We start from the raw sequence: 22,223 nt of genomic DNA, 5'->3' as shown, positions 1-22,223 counted from the left end.
CAGTAGAAGAAAAACATTATGTTACCTATTTTAATCATAAATTGGGATGTAATATTTTTTCAGTCTGTAACGACTCCTACCTTGAATATTGCGAACACGCTCAACGACAATCTCCTTCATACCTCGTTTTCTCAGTAGATTTCTAATTAGTGATACCTTTAAATCAAAAAACACAGTTTTATTTGACTATTTGTAAACAAACAAGCATGAAAAGTAAATTATACATTTGACGGTGACAGAATGGAACGACATTGAACTCCTGAGGATCCGTCACCGTCTCTCCTCCTCAGAGACGATTAATACAACATCATAAATGAAATGTAAAGAAAGTAACTAACGCTTTATTGTTTTCTTGTAATTATTTACATATATAATTTACAAATAAAAAAAATTGTAGCATATTATTATGATTTGTGTGTTATATTATTTGAATCTGACAATGAATTTCAATATGTTTTGGAAATGATGATTATGATTAAGATTACGACTAGCTTGACTTTATTTAGGTTTCTTTAAATTTAGATAAACAAGGTCACAAAAAACCATGACTACGCTACTTCTACTTTTACTATTTTTACTACTAATTAATTATTAATTACTATTAATAAAAGGCATATTATTATTATTATTATTAACGTAAATATTATTTTTATTATCATTGTCGTCATCCTCATCCACACACTGCACGTAGACTAAACAATCATTATAATGATAATAATAATATGTATAATAATATGGTAATATTAACAACAACAGCAATAATATGTATATATAGGTTATCTAGTAATGACCACGATAATGAAGATAATAATATCATTTCAGTCGTTGGCTGTGAGAGGAGATGAATTTCTTGTTTGGTAATGATGGTTATTTATTATTTATTCATTTATTTATTATTTTATTTATAAACAAACCAATAGCAAAAAAACCATCGCTACTTACAGGATTATAGAAAAAGATGAAACATTACAAACGGGTTACAAGATAAAAGGAAAATAAAAACTCATTGCTCTATACTTTTCCAGAAGAGAACACAATATATGATTAGATTACGACTAGTTTTAGTTTGATTTTCTTTATTCAGTAAACAAGGTCATAAAAAAACTATGACTACGTTACGTCTACTCTACTACCACTAATAATAATCTTACTAGTCCTATTAATACAAGTCCTATTATTATTATTATTATTATTATTATTATTATTATTATTATTATTATTATTAATATTAATATTAATATTATTATTATTATTATTATCATTATTATTAATGCAAATATTATAATATTATTATTATTGTTATTTTTATTATTATTATTATTATTATTACCATCATCATCACATTGTACGGTACGTAAACCAAAACAATCATAATGATATTTATAATGATATGGTGGTAATATTAACAATAAGAATAATTTTAGATTATATCTAGTATTGAAAAGGATAATGAAGATAATTATATAATTTCGTCGTTGGCTGTGAAAATAGATAAATTACTTCTGATTTTTTGTTTTAAATGTTATTTGGTATGTTTATGTGGATTGTAGCATAGTTTTATAATTTTAGGAAATTTGCGATTTTCTTCCACTCAGCTGTCATTAGGCTGCCTCGAGTCAGGACAAGCTTCCAAGACCATTACGATAGTTGATGCTGCAGCTTTAGAGAGCCCATCTTCCGTTCTTCAAATTTTTCATTTGAATTCTTTGTAACTGTGATTTTTTTTTTCATTATCTATTTTTAATATTTTGTTATCTGTGGTTGGAGTTGGTCCCACCAGCACTGCTACAGCTATTAATTTTACTTGGGTTGGCTCTGGTCTCCCCATTTTAATCTTTCTTTATCTGACCAAACATGCAATGGAATGAAATGAAATGATAACGAAATAATCATAATAATATTTATAATGCCTAATAATAATTATTAATTGTTATAGTACGTTATGGGCGTGGTGTATAAGTAACAACATGATGTATGAAGTAATAATAATAAATATTATTATCATTAATAATGTATAGTAAATATATTATGTACCTGGGCCTGGTATGAAGTAACAACTGCAATGTCTTTTTCACCAAAATTTTCTGGCCATTGATCGTGCAAATTTTTTACACGTTCAACAAGTTCGGTGCTTTCTTCCTTGTTGACATATGAGGCGCCTTGTTTGGTATCTAAACCTTTTACCTCTACTAACGACATTGCTGGAAAGTCAGGATTAAATTTTTCATAGATAGCACATTCAATTCCTTTCTCGTATATAGATGTAGATAGAAACTCTAGAATCGGCCGACATGTTCGGTAGTTGCGTCGAAGTAGAATACTATTGGCCATCTTCATTTTCTTCAGACGTTCCAGTAGAGATATGTGAAAATTTGCATCTTTGCTTGATTTGGAGTAAATCTAAAACAAATTTAGATTAATATATTTCCAAAGCATAGTTAAGTTTTTTTTTCTTTTTTGAAATCCGGATTTATATGGCGCCTATCACAAACCGAAGAATATACAAGGCCCTGTCCTCTGTATTTCCCTGGTCACTGGATACTAAGCTGGCGCGCAAACCAGCACATTTTTGGTGAGTATCCCAAGTCATGCTTTTTTACACGCACAAGCTCATACGTTCAATGCCACACGATCCTACCGGGTACCCATTAATACTTCTGGGTAAAGAGAGGCAACGTTAAGTAAAGTGCCTTGGACACAAGCAATGCGACGGGCTTCGGTCTCGAACTCCCGTTCAGAAGTCCAACACCTTGCATGCTGTGTCACACGCTTCTATCTCTCTAAGTTTATAAATCTACTATATACATTATCTATCAAATGTGTTTTAATAAAATTGTTATTACTTATTGAAAATGTATCAAAAACAGTAACAAACTCAATTTTATCAGTTAACTTTGAGATGATAATAAAAAAAACAATGTTAATTACCTTAGGACTCATCTGTAAATGGTCGCCTGCTAACACTACGCACGTTTTTTCGTTAGCTAACGCTAGCGGCATTATCGTCTGTGGTTCAAGAGCCTGTCCAGCTTCATCAATAAGAATATGCGTAAACGAGCCTTTAACGTTCAGCGGTATCATATAAATGGCAGTTGTCAAGGTGCATATAACAACTTTAGCCTTTTCGATATCATCTCGATTAGGTACACGAAGCTTACTTTCGATTTCAAACAAACAATGCATCCTAACACGTTTTGGTATTGTGGAAATGCGTCGGTTTGGCTGATAAACTCGTAGAATCTTGCAAGCATTGTTTTCCTTAATAAATCTGTCAGATTCCTCTCGTATACCATCAGTAATATAAAGATCAGCTGCACTGTGGAAGATTTAAATTTAACTGATAAATGTTTTTGCTTTAGTTATAGTTTTCAAGAATTTAAATAAGCATTATAAGCTTTAGTTATTTGATACATATAATTACCTTACCTGTTAGACATTGTACATATCAATACACGAGAATCGTCCGATTGTTCAAGTATCCTTTTAACTGATTTTGCCAAAACCCTAGTCTTCCCGGTACCAAACGGTCCACATATTACCAAAGGTGCTTGATCGTGTTGTATTTCCTTTGAACAGATAAATCTAGCAGCAGTCTCTTGGTACTTGTCTAATTCAGTTGAATTGTTCTGGAAAATCCTTAGCTGTTCTGACTTCTTGGGCCAAACACAATGCATACTCTTTAGATTCTGAATTGCGAAATGCATTTCCACAAATGGTATCCGATCAATTAGGAACTTTACTTCAGCTTCGTGTTCGCTACCATCTTTTAGGTTGTTCTCGGACACACATCTGTCGTTGAATAATACATAAACGTACTCTTCTGTACGACTATCATCAGTGCCGTCTTTGCAAATTTTAGCTTCAAAAGCCATGGTCGGATTGGAGTAAAATCTGCAGGCCACAGAATTAACGGAATCGAGGATTAAGGTTCCAGCCAAGGAATCAAAATCTATGGCCTTTTTGAGATTTATCTTGCCAAACAGTTCATCTCCTTGAGCTACTATCAAATTTGAGGCCCATGTAGAGTCTGTTAGCATTTTTTTAGAAATTGCAATCTTAGTTTTAAGATTGAACCTGAAGAAAGAATAGACAATAAAATTAAATAAGCATTTATAGCAATGCATTTCTTTTAATATATCCACTATCAAAGTGAATTTTACTTTTTTCCTTGAAATTGGAAAAAGAGAAACTAGCGTACATATATTTAAATATATCTTACTTTTCAATTATCGTCTGCTGTTCTCGTTCTTCAATGTCTATGAATCTGTGCATCATCATTGTGTAGTTATTTTCTGAAAGCTTCTCTTTTAGAAGTTTATCATCTGTTGTTTTTGGCTTGAATGATTTTGCATTGTTTAGTAGCCTTTTCTGAAACTCAGGTTTGTCTTCAAATGGTATAACATCTTCCCATGGTAAACTTTTAAGCTGAAGACTATCATAATCAATGGGTGTATCAACGTCCTTTTGTAGTCCAGCGTGAACAGAAATTGTTCTCTTCATGTACAACTTCTGTCCTAGATCGAATATTACCCATTGATCAAAATGCCCAGCACTGAATGATACAAACTTAACAGATACTCTGCACGTCACATAATCGTCGTCAATTAGTTTGTTTCCGGGGCAGATTTGAGGCTTGTTTTCTTCCGATGGCTGGGTGAAGTAGAAATTATCTCTGTGCTCATCGTGAAGTAGGCAAACACATCTCAACTTTTTCTGTAATCACAACGAAAAAAACACTGTTTCCTTGCTTTTGTGACACTGACTAATTAGTTTTACTAAATAATATATTTTTACTAATACAAACTTTGCAAAAAGGAGTTTTGCTGTGTCTTGACCGACTAATATACACTTTGTCTATATGGTGTATCGACACCGTGCTGGCCGTTTATCATAATTTAATCCCTAAAATTTTGAAAGCCGTGTGGGGCTGTGGCAGAGGTTTTGAAGTGTTGTTAATTCGAGGCCGACGCTTGTCACACTGCTTGTGTGCTTGGGCAAGACACTTTATCTACGTTTTCCTCTCCTCAACTAGGATTACAAATAGGAGGTAGTGGGGGTGAATGATTTGGAATACAATTGTTAGTGCTGAATTACGCAGGTAAGGAATACTTCCCAAAGAGCCAAAAGCGCATTGAGCCGTCTTTCTGAACTTGAGCACTATATAAATCCTATCAAACATAATAAAGATATTGTAATGTTATGCTTACTTCTCCTGTACACTTTATTATAAACTCAAAAGTGCAAGTGAATTTGTTGTTGATCCTTTCAGTTGCAAAAATTTTTCTGTCAACTTCGCCGTTTTCTTTGCATTCTACACCATCAATGTTATCTTTCAACTGCAAAAAGAATATATTTTACAGTTAGCTTTTATCTAACAATATGACATTCAATTTAATCGGACTAAAACTGATCATATTTTTTTGTTGATGAATAGGCAGCCTAAATAATTAATTGAAAAGTAGTATGCAAGATTATTAAATACATAGTACTTTTTCTCAGTGTCAATAAGTTAACAAACTTCACAAGTGAAAGAGCGGATGTGATTGTGATATTAGGGAGCTTTTGATTTGTGGGACGGAATCACTCATGCGTGACCGTCCTACCTGGCGTCCTACGTTCTCTGCATACATAGATTTAGCCAAATTGCGTTTCAGAATCTGCTCGACGATGTGACCGTAACATTCTTGCATGCGCAGATGATTTTCAGTGACGTCATTACGTTCTACCTCCTACCGTCGTCGTGTAATCAAAAGCTCTTAATACGGAAAACTACGGTAAGCAACAACAATCGCACTTACTAGAGAATTATCGAAGTTGTAGTCATACGCAATTCTATCCATTACAGAAGACAATTCTTGAAGAGATTGTCGTATTTTTTTCATCCGATATTTATAGCGCTCTTTCCATTCATTAAACTCGTCTTCATTGTGTGCACGTGTGCAGTACTTTCCTCGTTCACACGGTGACGACCTTCAATAAAATGAAATTAATGTATTTAATGAAGTACAGTACCCAGGGGCAGGTCCAGCTTTTGTGAAGGCGGGGGGTAATAATTTTGATGGGGTGGTTCCGTTACGGTTCATTAATAAGGGCTTTCAGTTCCAGTAATCTGCCTATTTCATTCTATTTCAGTGAACAAAACCGTTACATTACATGAACAAAATTCCTCACCGTTCACACATCTTGTAATCTCCATTTATTGCATTCAACGGTGGTTTGCGTTGACGCCATTCTCTATCATTGTCTGAATTCACCTTAACTTTGTGTTGAACACCAATAACATGCAGCTCTACCTCGATGTCAGTATTCAATGTTTCCTTACAGTACGAACACCACAAGGCTGTTGAAATTAAAATGAACAGTTGTCAATGACACGCGTAATACGCTACAGTTCTTAATTTATTCACTTACTTTTTAGCTTTGTTTATTACCTCCGCCAAGAGGTTATGTACCACTGTCCGTCTGTCTGTCTGTCGGTGTGTCTGCCTGTCTATCTAACTGTCTGTTAGCAAGATTACGCAAAAACTAATAAATAGATCATCATAAAATTCAGTGGAATGGTACATAATAATCAATGAAATACACCATTCAATTTTTGGAAGAATAGGTTAAAGAACAAGATCAAGGTCACGAAAATTCAATTATTTAATCTCGAGCATAAAAGAAAATAATGGAATCGCTCATCGTATTCAGCCATCAATCAAGAAAATAATGTACAGTACCTGAATACGACGAGCGACTCCATTACTTTCTTGAGGGTATGCTGCATCATACACGGCCTGTGGTATTTAGGTACAGGACGGAGGTGCACTTTATGGAATGACTGCTCTAGTTTTATAAGTTATGCTCAGAATATACCAAACAATATTCAAGATGCTGGGTATAAAGCTTTACTATTTATGTGCCTAAAATAGTATTTCTAAGTATTTATTCATATTTGCGTTTATATATATTTAACCTGTTTATAACCGGCCCATTCATATACGGAGATGTATGTTTACAAATTAATGTATCAAGTAATGACTGAATTGTAATATGGCTATATAGCGCTAATACTTACTTTTACTTGATGTTTTTGATGGCGGTGTTTTAGAAGTCATAAGGTTTGATTGACCTCCCTTTAGTGTCTCCTATGCAAGATAATGTTAACATAATGTCATAATAGAGATATATATTTGCAAGATGTCTAAGCATTAACTAAAAATAGAAAAGATGACCTACGCATTGCAAAACATTTATTAGATATTATTCAGGCTGCTTGTCGATCACGCACTCTTCTTAGGCCTATTTACTAATTTATAAATACTGTATTGTCCAGCTAATTTCTAACTAGTTTCTTTAGAACCGCATGTAATGTAGTTAGAGTTATATACGTAGAAAAAACAGAGGACATGGACATGCCAGAGGAAATACCAGTGTGCTTAAAACTATATAGCATGCTATGCTAAGCTACTATAAAAATGAAACATCGTAGCTAAGTGATAGTGAGCACGGCCAATAAAAACTAAATTCAAAATTAACTTTCGTAAAATTTAAATGTTGACACGTATCGATACACACCATGCCCATAACAGCGTTAACTGGTTGTCTTAAGCGTTTATCAAGAATTAAGAATATTACTGTCATCGATCATCATTACACTGGTCATAAATCATATCTCCTAGGCCTACTTATTTATTCTCAGGCCCGTAACTAGGGAGTTGGTGGATCGTAACCGAGAGTTCTCTATAAATGGAATTTATGTAGAGGTTTTTTTTTTTTTTTGTTTTTTTTTTTGGCATTCTCTTTGTTTTTTTATGAGACAGACCTTAAAAGCTAAAAAGCATTAGCTAGCTTGAACTCCCTAAAGATGTCGGAAAACGCATTTTCGGACACCTACAAACAATTTATTTTAGAGACTACTCTTAGTGGGACTACCACTTTCACCGTTTATATTTATCCCCTCGATACCGTACTAAAACTGGTTACGGGCCTGATTATGTTTAGTGTTTAAGTTCATTTATGTTTTATACCGTCTCTATTGCCTTCTTTCGTCGTGCCCCAATCTCACTTTTTGCCGCTTTACTTTTAGCCATGCTCTGTGTTTTCTTACGGCTTCCGACAGACCTACGTTGTTGCCCATCTACGTTGTGCGTAGACTTAATTGACGAACTCCTTGCTTCAGATTGCGGTTTGGCTGAGAAAAGTTAAATTAAACACGATACACATATTTGTGGATTAATTTTATTACTTTTCTAATAATGTAGGTTTAAACTACGCCTACTAATTATAATACCAAGAGGCCTACTAGTAAAACTAAAAGTAATAATAAGTATACAGGTAATGATAAAAGTAAAAACAATACTGTAATAACAATAATAATAGTAATAATAATAATAATAATAATAATAATAATAAAAATAATAATAATGATATTAATATATATCATTATTAAACTTTAGCCACCGAATGGAAAGAAAAGATATTACAATACACAATAAGCCATCAAATACACTAAAGGATAATATTAAGAATAATTAGGAAACAAAAGATTTAGTAGGCAATAACATGAACTCCATGATGCACTTAACATCTTACTTTTATCTGCAACATCGTTCAAAATGTGTGCTTTATTACGGATTTCAACAGCCTTGCGTCGTGACGTCCCAACTTCATCGTGTGTAGACTTAAACGCACGTCTTACTCCAGATTGTGGTTTGGCTGAAGAAAAATAAATGAAAAACGATACATTATTTCGTTACTAAGTATAAAAAATCAACGAATATTTAATCAAGGATAGGTCTATATGATCGAGAGAATGCCATACGTGTTGGCATAAAAACCAAACGCCAACTTAGTACTTACTGGCTAGAGGCGACGAAGGTACGGCCACTCTACGAGTCTTGCCTGCTCTTCTACTTCTACTTTTCTTCTAAATTAATGTCAACAGTTTTGTTTGTCATATAACATATGGATAGTAGACGAGTATTCATTTTTATACTTTCAAAATTCTGATTACCTGTTAATTGATATGATTACCTGTTAATTGATATAGCACTCTTAACATTTTTTTTTAATCACTTACACATTGTAAAAGGGGGAAAATGATATAATTGTATGAATAAATGTTCCCAACACAAAATAGAAAAAAAAAAAGTTCCCAAAAAAAAAAAGAAAAAAAAAAAATGAATTTACAAAAAAAAAAAAAATAGGGGCCTATAAATAGCTTATAAAATAAATTGTTAGGAAATGAAAGGAGTGAAATTTGATTGTAAAAATCGTGCTGTTATGAAATGATAATCTTAAAGAAACGTAAAAGAGGTCTAATATATATATATATATATATATATGTATTTCATTATTGAATAAATGTGGCTTTGCCAGAAAAGAGAAAAAAGGTAGCAGAAATTTGATTAGTCACTTTTTATAGTAACCTTGTTTTCATTCCAAACATTGGGGAAATAACTGTGCACCATAAGAAATATTAAATATTTATTTCCGGTTGATATTTTTCCCGTATCCATCATTATTTTTAATACAAAGTAACATTCTAGTTGTATTTCCAACTGTATTTCACGTTATGTTCTTATTTTGAGGGAATTAAAATATAACAGTAAAGAGTTACAATGACACTTGTATACCTTGGCAGTTTTCGTTGGGTTTGCTCTAGCACATTTCAGCTGACCGGTTGGGATCCAATTATAATCTAAATCTTCTCCCTTTGCGACTTCAAATTCACTGGCGTCTACATGGTTTTTCAAATCTTCAATAATTTCCTGAACCATCTTATCTGCTCCATAAAACTATTCAAAATCAATTTGCAATATGAATATGTATGTACACAAACCATGTACTCTCTAATATTTGATTGTTTTATTATTGTGTTTTATTTCGAAAATATTTTTACAGGATAAAAAATATATTTGGCGGATATAAAGCAATAAAATGTGTTACATATTGATTTGTCATAGGCCTATAATATTTCAAACTAATAAAATACTTATCTATAAAAAATATATATATAATACTAATACCGGTAATATGTACGTTTTTATTACGTGCTCCACACAATAATATAAAGGCGTACATATTATTAGTAGGCCTATTATATATATATTTTATAAGTAACTATTTTATCAGTTTGAGTAGGCCTATTACATAACTAAACAATATGTGAAACATCTTATGACAGTATCCCAGTCATTGGAACGATGCCTATGGGAGAAATCCAGCATTGCAACATTAAGTATATTAGCGCACTTTTCACTCGAACCTCCTCAGGTAGCGCCCCCGGCCCCCCCCCCATACAATATAAAATATACGTGGTGAAAGTTTTGCACACATTACGGATACGTTTTTAAAGGAATGCAAAGAAAGAATTCACCTTCACTCATGTATAAAATAATAACTAAATAGTAAAGCTAATAATATGTTTTCTTGTCATAATCCCTAATTACGTCATAAATATTAGTCAGAACTCTAAAAAATATGATTGCCTGTGATTGGCTCAAAGCACTGTGTAGCCTAATAAATACTGTAAAGGTAATGTAGGAACACACTCACTAACGTGTGGGTCATAACTGAGCTATGATTAGTACCTCACGTAAAAATATATATACCCTTAAATCCAAATGTTTTAATTCTTGAACGCATTCGTCATATCTTCCAAGCCTCAGAAGGGAATATGCAAGATAGACTCGAAAGTCGCTTGGCTGTTTTTCCTCTAAATGAACAATTTCTAATGGAGCAAAATTAATATACTGTGGTTTAAATATTATATTATTATTATTATTATTATTATTATTATTATTATTATTATTATTATTATTTCATATTACTGTAGTTAAAATTCAGATTGATTGATTAATGCTTGTTAAAATTAAATTAATTTATTAAATAAATGAATAATTGTATTCGATATTAGTAATTGTATTAGTATTGTCATAATAGTTATGAAAATTGACACCTACGTTTTTCACAAGTTTGTAAGCATTCGTCGTATTTGTTCTGAAATGCAATAATTGAATCAAGTTAATTTTTGTTTATACAATGGATACACACTTCCCCTTCTAAACAATAGTTAACAATAGCTGATTAGTAGATCAATATAACACGGGAATTTCCAAAATTAACATTCCTCATGGTAACAAAGACAACGCACATTATAAAAACAATGAATTGTGTTATAATGACAGATTGCCAATAATAATCGCTAGGATTTGTTCAACAGAAAGGCTAAGGTCGTAACAGATTGCTGTGTGAGCGAAGGCTTCTCTTGCTACGTGTAGATCATCAAGGGTCCTGGTAGGGTCTAAAGGGCGAAAACTCCAATGGATTAAACCACATTAAAACTAGAAACTTCTCAGAGAGTTTGATTAATTATATTATTAAACAATAGTTATCAACAGATTGGTAGATCAATTATTATTTGTTTGTTGTCAATTATCTGCTGTCCAGTCTGCAAATCCGGGGAAACTTGTGGAAGCTATGTTAACGAAGGCTTCTGACTAGGTGTAGAATATCAAGGGTCCTGGTAGGTTCTTAGTAGCAAAATGTCCAGTGGAATATAAACCACATTAAAACTAGAAATATCTCAGACAGTTTGATTGATTGATTATATTATCAAACAAATATATCTATAGTTATCAAAAGATACAGTAATTGGTAGATCAACACGGGAATTTCCAAAATTCACATTCCTTGTAATAAAGACAATGCATATTATGAAAACAATAAATTGTGTTATAATCACATTTCCAATAATAAGCGGCTTCTCTTGCTACGTGTACCATAAAGGATTCTGGTAGGGTCTAAAATTCCAGTGGATTAAACCACATTAAAACTAGAAACTTCTCAGAGAGTTTGATTAATTTTATTATCACACAATAGTTATCAACAGATAATTGGTAGATTAATAAAACGGGAATTTCCAAAATTCACATTCCTGATAACAATGACAATGCACATTATGAAAAAATGAATTGTGTATTATATGACGCATTGCCAATAAGTAGCATTATGACCTGTTCAAATGAAAGGCTAAGGTCGCGACAGATTGCTGGCTGTAGACCGTCAAGGGTCATGGGTCAAAGGGGTGAGAATTCCAACATTGAAACTACAAACATTTCATTATGTTTTATTGATTATTTGATAACAATCATGCTAACGTAATACGTCAGTATTTTTAAGTCTAACACCAACTGAATGAATTATGAATAGAAACATTTTTAAATATAAATTTTAGAAGTACGTTTTAGTTCCTCCTTGAATAAAATCACTATTAATATATGTACATGCCTTACACAGTACCAATACCATTTTTTTAAAAACAAAAACGGTTCTTTTTAATAGTATTAATAGTTATTATTTCTAAAATTCTAAAATACAGTACACATATCTGTATTCAATTTATTTCTATTAAAATAATTATTATCCTGTATACAATTATGGTGGAAATGTTTACACTGATTGGCAATGAAGTATAAACATATGTATGACGAGCACTGTGCCTAGAGTGAAGTAATAATGCAGACTAGAGCATACTATTATGTAGGCCTATCTATCTATTTCCTCAATAAATTAAAAAAGAGGTCAACAAAAATAGGTCAATTAGGAAAAGGAAAAGAGATATGTTCATTCAATATATTTTTGAAAATTGTTTCTTTGTACACCGACGATATCTACTCTTGTTCCTGAAAGGGATGGGGTGGAGATTCATATTACAAATTAAAGAAATTAAGCTAAAATTGTTCGGCACGTCAAGTCAGGCCCTTATTATTAATCGTTATTCTGTGAATTGTTCAAAAATCGCTTTACCTGGGCAAACACCCAAATGAAAAAAGTTGGTCATGTGCTACCTGTTGATCTTACCATCGTTTTTCTATCTAATATAAAAAATTCTATAGAAAAAAATTACGATACCCTTTTAATTAAGTTTTAAAACTATTCGAATAAAATGCTTTTAGAGCAGCTTATTTTTGTTGGGCTATAAGGTGGGTCTCTCGATGTCAAAAATTATTTTCCCATGGGCAATCCTGCCACATGAGCCCCTAGATTAACCCAGGAAAAGGTGAGTCAGACTAACTAGTAAACCACAAGCAATCTGACCAGTTTGAGTTATTTGTTTAAAGATTGTCTCATGAAAATACAAAAAAAAAATGTTTTGGTAGTTACTTGGTCATCTTTAGGTAGCATAACAATTATCAACTTGAATATAGAAATAGGTGTATTTAAAAAATGTTTAACCATAATTTTACAGCAAAAAAAAAAAAAAAATCAGGGTACACATTTTTAAAATCAAATAATTTCTATGCTTTATAAGTTAATAATGTGTATCTGCAAAATAAGCTAGTTAATTTCAAAATTATTTTGTTATGATTTTTTTTGTCATTTTCATGGGACAATACATCTTTAGGTGCATTACAGGTTGCTAAAAAGTGAGCAGTGAGTAGAGTATTACGTAAGAATGGGTAATTATTGAATGCTGTGTTGCTTAAAAATAGGTTGCAGAAAATTCTATTTGTGTAGTAACATGGTCTGTCCTTGGTCACCATCATTTTCTTAACGAAAAGCTTGCGAAAGGGCATGTCATTTTTGTCTTACGATATAGCCTTTTGTTAATTAAAACAATGTTAATATTGTATCTACAATTTTGAATTCCTACTTTAGCTGAATAAATGTCTGTTATATTGTATAATGACTGTATCTGTACCGCTACTTCATTTTGATTTTGATTTGATTTATTTTGCATTCAATATCACACACATAACAATAACATTTTGAGAATGAACATAAAAAAGGAGATGAATAATAATTGAATGCCTGGATAACCCATTAAGTCTAGTGATTGTACACCAGACTTATTTCCAATGGGGTCCAGAAGCCAGGGTAATTATTGAACAAGAGCGAATATTTACAGATAGTGATCTGGCAAGGTTTAGAATATATAGTAAAATATATAAAATAGGAACATAGGCCAATTTAAAATTAAAAATTAAAAAATTGAAAAAGTTAAAATTGAATATTAAAATTACTAATTGAGTAAATATAAAAACTGCATGTAGTAAAGGATAAAAACATGAAACATTTACTCTATATTGCTAGACAACATAATGAACAAGTAATAACATTACTGATTAAATAGGGGCTGTAGCCCAATACCAATCGCAATTATTGCATAATTGCATTGCTAGACAACGTTATGATAACCAAAGTCCAAATATTAATAATTACTTACAGCACGCAACAGGAGTTTGCATTGGTTTAACGTACATTTCCTTAAATATCTGTAGCGTATTCCACGATATAAATTACGCCTCTGATAATAAATAAATTCAATGGCTTCACTGACGTTCTCCAGACCTTTGTCTATTTTATCTTCCTTGATATACCACTCTACCAACTCATTCATTTTATTGGCAAAGTCTTCACACTGAAAACAATGATTAAATACCGTACTGCAGTTTAGAATATTTTAAAAATTCATGTGACATAATTATGCGTAGATGAATAAACAGTTTAATGAATTAGGCACAAAAGACTTCACTACAGGAAGAATGGTCATTCGTTCAGACGTGGATATTCTTTATCGCATATCATGGGATGAGAGTAGATTTTGGGATTCAGTCCTTAAGCGATTCGACCATAATTAAATATAGGCCTATCTAGAATATTGGTCTTGGGGTAAGTGTAAGTGGCTGGCACACACCAAGTAGGCCTATATTCAGAATAGAAGTTGTATCATGGAGGAATAAGTTTAACCTCTTTCCTCCACATGGTAGCATCGGCCATAATTAGGGCAATTCGCTAACCACATACTGTAGGGGTTTACACACATACGGGAACGTATATATATATATATATATATATGTATATATATATATATATATATATATATATATATGTATATATATATATAAATGTGGTATAGGCCTATATATATTATAAATTCTAGCTAGTCATACGTTACCGTACCCATCCTACAGTCGGCCAAAACATGTGTGAACATTGCCTGAGGAGAGAATTTTAAGAAGTAACTAATTTCATTCATTCATTTTCCATTACATGTTTACTTCAAATGGTATTTTGAATACCGTAGCTTTGCATTAGATAAATCTTACCCTAATTTACATAAGGTTTCGAAGATATATAGATCCAGCTCTTTAGCAACAAGATTATCACTTATATCAATGTATGCTGCCATTGTCATGATGATTAGTCCTGGCGGCTTCTACAACATTAATGTAACTGGCTATACAGCGTTAACCTCCTCGGTTCCCTTCAGTCACTCCTTCAGTGTGGTTAATCAGGAAGTATGATTATGAATACATTACCGTACCTTTTATATGTCATTCGTTCTACGCAATGATGTTATAACAATGTACCTAAATATAGATTCTGGGAATTTCCAAAATCGCTGTTTACACAGAATATAATTATTATGTATTCTCCATACAAAATAAATAATAATTGGAAAAGGATACCGTATACGATATAATAATGAACGGATATACGTTATGTGTTCTGTTTTTTTATCATATGAATGAATAAAATATGACAGTGTCACACCAAACTGAAGACAAAAGGAAATGAGAATTTAAAATTTAAATCGCTGGGGAGACTCGAGGGGATTGAAGGCGTGTGTACGCTTTTAAAAAAGTACAAAAATGACGATTTGGAAATGTTAGCCTACGTTTTTGTGCCTAGCCATTCTCCTTGAAAGCAGTGGCGGCGCAAGCCATACACAAGGATTTGTTTGACATAGCCTGCAGAGAGTATAACTCATTAATTACAAAATACAAACAAGAACATCATAGGAATCTCATTAAATCATGTGACCAGAGCAATTTGTTTAAACTCATCAATGAGCTAACTACTGCGTCAACCAGTCCCACTTTACCGTCCCACATGAACTTAAGTGATCTTGCTGAGCGATTCGCAGTTTTCTTTGACAACAAGATTTTGAATGTTCAAAAGGAGTTTCTTGGCACCCACACTTCTTTGCCCCGCCCTCCTAGCAAGCGCCCCCCTTCGAGCCTCAGTGGCTAGGATTGTGTTACATCTGATGATGTTCTAAGTGTGATTAAGGCATCACGAAATAAATCCTGTGAACTTGATCCCATTCCTACACTTCTCTTGAAAGGTCATCACAACCAGCTTTCACCAATCATAACTCGTATTGTGAATGAATCTCTCAGGACTGGTGTGTTAACAACCAACCTCAAGCATGCTCATGTAACACCCATCCTTAAGAAACATAACCTGAATCCAGAGGATTTGTCTAATTTTAGGCCAATCTCCAACATTCCGTTCCTCTCTAAGGTACTCGAGAGGATTGTGTGTTCACAACTTAAATATTTCCTCCAGGAAAACGATCTCCTTGGAAAAATGCAGTCCGCCTATCGTCAACTTTGTAGCACAGAAACAGCTCTTCTCCGTGTTCAAAACGATCTGCTGACTGCAATTGACCAGCGCCACGACGCCTTGCTCGTCCTGTTGGACTTTTCTTCGGCTTTTGACACTGCCGATCACACCATCCTTCTGCACCGACTTTCTAGTCACTTCGGTATTACAGACAAGGCACTCCAATGGATCGCCACTTACCTCAATTGTCGAACTCAATCTGTCGTCATTGGAGATGTCTCCTCGGCCAAACATAGTCTTTCTTATGGGGTCCCGCAGGGGTCTGTTATTGGACCCCCACTATTCACACTGTATATCACCCCACTTGAAGATGTTGTTTCATCTCATAATCTACGCTGCATGATGTATGCTGATGACATACAGATATACATCGATTTCCATCCAAGTGAACTCTCCAGTTCACTTACTAAGCTCAACCAGTGTGTAGGCTGTGTCCAACAATGGTCTCTAGCTAACAAGCTTCATCTCAATGTCAAGAAAACAGAATTAATTCGTTTTTCTTCATGCTTTCGAGCAGTTGAAGCCATGTATTTACAACCATATCAGTTTCTGGTCGAACCAAAGACAGAGGTCCGTAACCTTGGTGTAATACTCGACTCTACTCTACAAATGAAGTCCAATATCAATGCTGTATGTCGCTCTTCCTGTGCTGCTCTCCGTAAAATTGGAAAAATCAAAAAGTTTCTCGACAAACCCACTACTCTACGTCTGATATATGCCTTTCTCAATTCACGGCTCGACTATTGCAACAGTCTCATCTCTGGACTACCCAAGACACAAATAACTAAGCTACAGCGTATTCAAAATTCTGCTGCTCGTCTGGTTACCTTAACTAAGCGACATATCCATATTACACCCATATTATATGATCTTCACTGGCTTCCGGTCCACAAAAGAATTATTTATAAAACATTGCTGTTAACATACAAGGCAATGAACAATCTCGCTCCAGAATACATCACCGAACTCCTGACTCCTTACACGCAAACACGCTCTCTCCGATCCGCTTCTAAGAATCTTCTAAAAGTTCCTAAAAGCACTACCATCACATACGGTTCACGGGCATTCACCTCTGCAGCGCCTACCTTATGGAATGCACTTCCAGATGAAATCAGGAACGCCGACTCACTTCAGCTTTTTAAAACACAACTCAAAACTCACCTCTTCACTGAAAGTTTTGCTGAATTCCTTTAACACACATTTTACCACTTTTTTGTTTTTTTCCCCCTTCTTTTAACTGCTTAGCTAGACACCGCCATCACTTGAGCACCTGTGAGTCATGCATCGGCGGGCTTTACTCCTTAAATTGCCGATAAACGGTGCGGTGTTGGTTTGGTTCGTTTAGGCGTTTTCTTTTTTCTTTGTTAGTCTAGGTTCATGGTTTTTTTATTCTCTTGTCCGTTTCCTTCCGTTGTTGTGAAGCGCCTCGAGGTTGGTCTAACGGGAGGCGCTATACAAATCGCAAATTATTATTATTATTATTATTATTATTATTATTATTATTATTATTATATTGCGTCAATTCAAAAAAATGATGGTGGATAATGAATAGCAAACCTGGTGGTTGTGTGTTCAATTCCCACACGAACCAATTTTTTTATTTTTACCATCAAAGGCGCATTGTACCCTGAAGTTTGGTGAACAAATAAGTCTTCCGGTTTATTTTAAAAGAATCAAGGGAGGACGAGTCTTTAACGTAGTTCGTTCCAAAGAGAAGATGCTGCAAAAGAAAAAGTACGATCACCGTAAGTCTTAGTACGGAAACAAGGAACAGATAGCAATGATTTGTAAGAAGAACGAAGGACCAAGACCTTGTTGCAAATCCCAGCCCATATGAGCCTAGCCTATAATGCCTAGCATTGGGTTCGTGATCGCGGTACCCTGACTATTAAAAATTAGCAGACGCACTGGGAAGCGTTGTTCACGGCATTGGACTGCAGTGAAAATGATTCCCCAATCATTAATGGAACAAGCCCACGTCACGCTTGGCTGAATAGTTTTGATTTACATTTCGCATGTCTTGTGTTGTTGTAAAATGTATTTCAAACCAGCTATGCTTGGCTTGGTTTTGATTTACATTTTGGAACAGAAGTCAGACCTACGTTTTGAATTTGAATTACATTTTAAAGATAAATTAGAACTTCATTTTGAATTTAATTTTGCAATTAAATTTTGATTTTAACATGGACTTTTGCTACGTATGGCACCCCATAATTGTCATGCAAACCAAACAAAGCAATCATTTATAGGGGTCCTGGTATTTTACAAGCTGCTGGTAGCAGAATAATTATTGTTTGTAATGATTGTTTCTATTTAAGGATAGTATTACCATTAAGTTTTTAATACAGTTTGTTGTATTTGGACAGAATATAAAAAAAGGTCAAAATAATAGTCATATATATTTATATAGCCCTTTCTATAGCTCTTTGCAGATATAATTTCTATTGTGTCTGTAAAAGACTGATGTTCAGGGCTCTGTTTAAAGACTGATGGTGAGGTCTGCGAATTTGCTTAACGTAGAATATGGTAAAAAAAATCTCATGAATTATTTACAATCATTCTAATTGAACGTATTTTGGGCTTGATTTGTTTTGATAAAGAATAGACCAGTGGTTCTAAATATAAACATGGGATTAATTGAAGCATTTTGTTATTGTGCGTGTTTGTTCAGTTAGAGAATAACTGTTCTTTTTTCCTTTCTTTTTATTTGTTTTTATATATTTCATATTTAAATTTACTGTATTTATTTGTATGGGGTGGGTCATTCTTAAAACTTTAATTGGCTTATCTGACTCACCACCACCCCCCCCCCCCCACACACTAAACGGTACTTAATGAAAACAAATTTGTATAGATGTCTTGAACTTGTGTGGAAATAAAAAATTTGATTGATTGATTGATTGATTGATTGATTGATTGATTGATTGATTGATTGATTGATTGATTGATTGATTGATTGATTGATTGATTGATTGACAGAGCAGCAGATCATTCATGCTCACACAGACTTAAAAATATCGCAGTTCAATAGAACAACTATTAAATAGTATTTTGTATTTTCAGACTGACAGTAAATGTAAATGTATTCAACTTCAGAATCTACTATCAATCACTTGTTTTATTCTTGCATAAACTCAAATACAAAGCCCATACAAAGGCTGAATCTCGAGGCCAAAATGAATGTGTACGTCGTGTGTCGTTCTGTTCATAGTCAATTGACTAGGCCTATGTTCTATTTTTTTTTATAGAACACTGCCTTATTCGCGAGCGATGCACAGAACAGCTGATCAGCTGATAAAAATACAGTATTAGGCATTATCAAGACACACCCTGTACCCACATTTTTATATACCAAATGCCAAAGCAAATACAGTAGATAATCTTATCTTTGAGTCCTAACATTACTGAAAAAATATTGAACTGAAATTAAAGAATTTACCTTGTATTATCATCAAAGCATTAAAGCTTGAGTGTTTGTTATACCTACACCCATGAAGCCGATACCTCATAATAATACTTTTTTAACAAAGAACTTCATGAAAATTTACTACTCTAAAGTGTCAGGATTACATATGAGTGCAATACCGTCTATTTTTACTGCAGGGGTGTTTTTATAATACAAACCGTCCATTAATTTAGTTCCATTTATCACTCCATTTAGAAGAGACACGTTTTCTAAGGCTATATTTTTTTCGACAGCTTTTTCAAATAAAAGTTCATGTTTGAAATCCGAAAATGTCGACTTCTTATAAGAAGCCGACATTGGATTGTACATTGGACATTCGTAAGAATATAGGCCTATTCTTACAGCGGCATAAATATAAAGAATACTTTGCGTGTAAAACAACCTGGTAGATTTATATGAACACTATCCTGTGCACCAAAACAGATTCCTTTAAATGACAAATTTCCTTCATCATCTAAGAAATGCTGGTTTATTTCTTTCCAGAAATTGATAGTAATTTTACAGTCCCAGAAGAAGAAGTAATAATTTGCCTATCTAAATAACGCATTTTGATTGCCAATCCCAAATATTGTAGTCTAAAATCATTTAGGACCAAATTAAGCTATAAAAACTCTCCTCATGAACCTTAACACGGATTATTTTATTTTGGGCCGTCGACCGATGCTTCGTCGTAGCCTTGGTTTGGACCCCTCCATCGGACACATCGGACCCCATCGGCAGATTTCTGGCTCCACCGCTGCGCAGAATGATGTAAGCTTAGCTAGATTTCCTCACAATCGCTACACGCTTTCGCCGACAGCTTCGGTGATGCTGATTAGTCGGTCAAATCGGGGAGAGCGGTTTTAAGGAAACCAAGGTCCGAATGCTAAAAAAGGCACCGAATGTAACCAAAGCCGCTGACGCATCCATGGCAAATGCGCCGAATACATAGTCGCCGCCTCACAAAAAAAAAACCTACTGAAACCGAAGGTCAAGAAGATATAACAGTACTGTATAAAGAAAATGACAAAATGGTTAGAGCATAAGTTGCTGCTTGAATAACTTGACACAATCGTACCCATTGTATGTGTCTTTAACTTGAGGCTTCCACAGAAACAGTTTGACATTTGACTGTTGGTCATCGATTATTGAGACGACACAGCTACAGGAGTTGGAGTAAATTACGTAAGTTCCAAACTAATATTGTAAACATTCGTCTTTAAATTATTCCAAAATTTCCTCTAGTGTAGCTTTTACAATGTTTACAGTTTTTCTCTCTCGTTTTAAATGTTGTTTCTTTTACTTAGTAGTAGGTGAATGACCATACCGCGGCTGTGAACAACGATTGAAATGCATAACAGCAGGGCGCGACCGAAATGATCTGTATTCGTTACTTTCATATTATTACGATGCACCCTCTAATTCGAGACCTTCTATTTTCGGGACCCCTCTAATTTGAGACCACTTTTTCAAAGTACCAAATACAGTAGGCCTAATAAACAATCTTCATTTTAACCCTCTAATTGGAGACCAAACTCTGACATCACCCCAAATTTTCAAGTCCCAAAGGTGGTCTCGAATTGGAGGGCGAACTTATTTATTTATTCTTTTTCTTTTTTACTTTTGATCTTTGGTTGAATGTTTTATCCTTTCTAGTCGGAACTTCCATAGGCCTAAATGGAAGTGTGGGAGGGAGAAAGCTTCTGTGTAATGTAGCTTCCGAGTAGTATGTTCAAGGAAGCAGCGTGTTACGACGGTTTAAAATGCCCGAGGTTTGAGTCCGAGTTAAAGTTCATTTGCTTCTGGGTTAGGATCATAGAAACAATGATCAATGATAAGCGTATGGAGTATGCAGTATGGCTATCTATGAGGCTCACCTTTAGGGGAGGATCCAGAAAAAATTTGGTAGGGGCATGCGAGTACGAAAAAAAAAACTTTCCAGAACTGGAATTCGAAACAATGACCTTCTGCTGTCTCAGTGACATTATAGGCCATCTTTAAATTATCGTGGCCTTTTATATTCTCTCTTTTGTTCACGTTGTTCACACTACTCTACCATCTTACTCTAGCTCATCATCCAGTCTAGCCCATTGTTTCAAACCGCTCTTGCCTGGCTCTTTTGTTCGCGTCCACTCGGTATAATCATCAATCAATTAAACTAATTCCACCATGGTATAATCATAGAGAAAATAGAACATTCTATTTTCTCTATGGTATAACGTTATCTGAATTTCTTACCCTCTATTACTTGCCTGTGGCACTCTGTTTCCAAACAGAAAATTACTCAAATTGTTTTTTATAAAGTATTTTGCCCTTTGATTTACACACATATACGTGACACACACACGCACACACACACACACACACACACACACAC

At 33.9% G+C, this 22,223-nt stretch overlaps 2 protein-coding genes across 4 annotated transcripts in view; one reads left to right on the top strand and one right to left on the bottom strand.

Moving 5' to 3' along the window:
* Positions 1-15,273, bottom strand: part of LOC117114259 (helicase with zinc finger domain 2-like) — a 36,873-nt gene extending 21,600 nt beyond the window's left edge. The window contains exons 1-18 of the mRNA XM_033257863.1: positions 15,099-15,273; positions 14,953-14,989; positions 14,216-14,410; positions 10,950-10,986; positions 10,599-10,717; positions 9,621-9,782; positions 8,845-8,911; positions 8,578-8,700; positions 8,013-8,176; positions 7,061-7,130; positions 6,172-6,340; positions 5,799-5,970; positions 5,208-5,336; positions 4,220-4,713; positions 3,427-4,074; positions 2,929-3,316; positions 2,035-2,400; positions 81-156 (exon numbers count right to left, since the gene is read on the bottom strand). Of these exons, the coding sequence (XP_033113754.1) occupies positions 81-156; positions 2,035-2,400; positions 2,929-3,316; positions 3,427-4,074; positions 4,220-4,713; positions 5,208-5,336; positions 5,799-5,970; positions 6,172-6,340; positions 7,061-7,130; positions 8,013-8,176; positions 8,578-8,700; positions 8,845-8,911; positions 9,621-9,782; positions 10,599-10,717; positions 10,950-10,986; positions 14,216-14,410; positions 14,953-14,989; positions 15,099-15,187 (3,505 nt within the window). The 5' untranslated portion in view covers positions 15,188-15,273. The remainder of the gene's footprint in view (positions 1-80; positions 157-2,034; positions 2,401-2,928; positions 3,317-3,426; positions 4,075-4,219; positions 4,714-5,207; positions 5,337-5,798; positions 5,971-6,171; positions 6,341-7,060; positions 7,131-8,012; positions 8,177-8,577; positions 8,701-8,844; positions 8,912-9,620; positions 9,783-10,598; positions 10,718-10,949; positions 10,987-14,215; positions 14,411-14,952; positions 14,990-15,098) is intronic.
* A 5,454-nt stretch (positions 15,274-20,727) lies between these two features.
* Positions 20,728-22,223, top strand: part of LOC117114311 (glutathione synthetase-like) — a 10,027-nt gene continuing 8,531 nt past the window's right edge. Inside the window, exon 1 of one of the 3 annotated variants that reach the window (XM_033257951.1) lies at positions 20,728-21,031. The gene's annotated coding sequence lies outside the window, so the exon portion shown is untranslated. The remainder of the gene's footprint in view (positions 21,032-22,223) is intronic. The other 2 variants (XM_033257950.1, XM_033257949.1) reach the window with 2 other exon arrangements.

The sequence above is a fragment of the Anneissia japonica genome, unplaced genomic scaffold (assembly GCF_011630105.1).
Source record: "Anneissia japonica isolate Jap-2015-1 unplaced genomic scaffold, ASM1163010v1 scaffold2994_len2133135_cov197, whole genome shotgun sequence".
Classification (NCBI taxonomy): domain Eukaryota; kingdom Metazoa; phylum Echinodermata; class Crinoidea; order Comatulida; family Comatulidae; genus Anneissia; species Anneissia japonica.
This window is presented reverse-complemented; position numbering and strand designations above follow the sequence as displayed.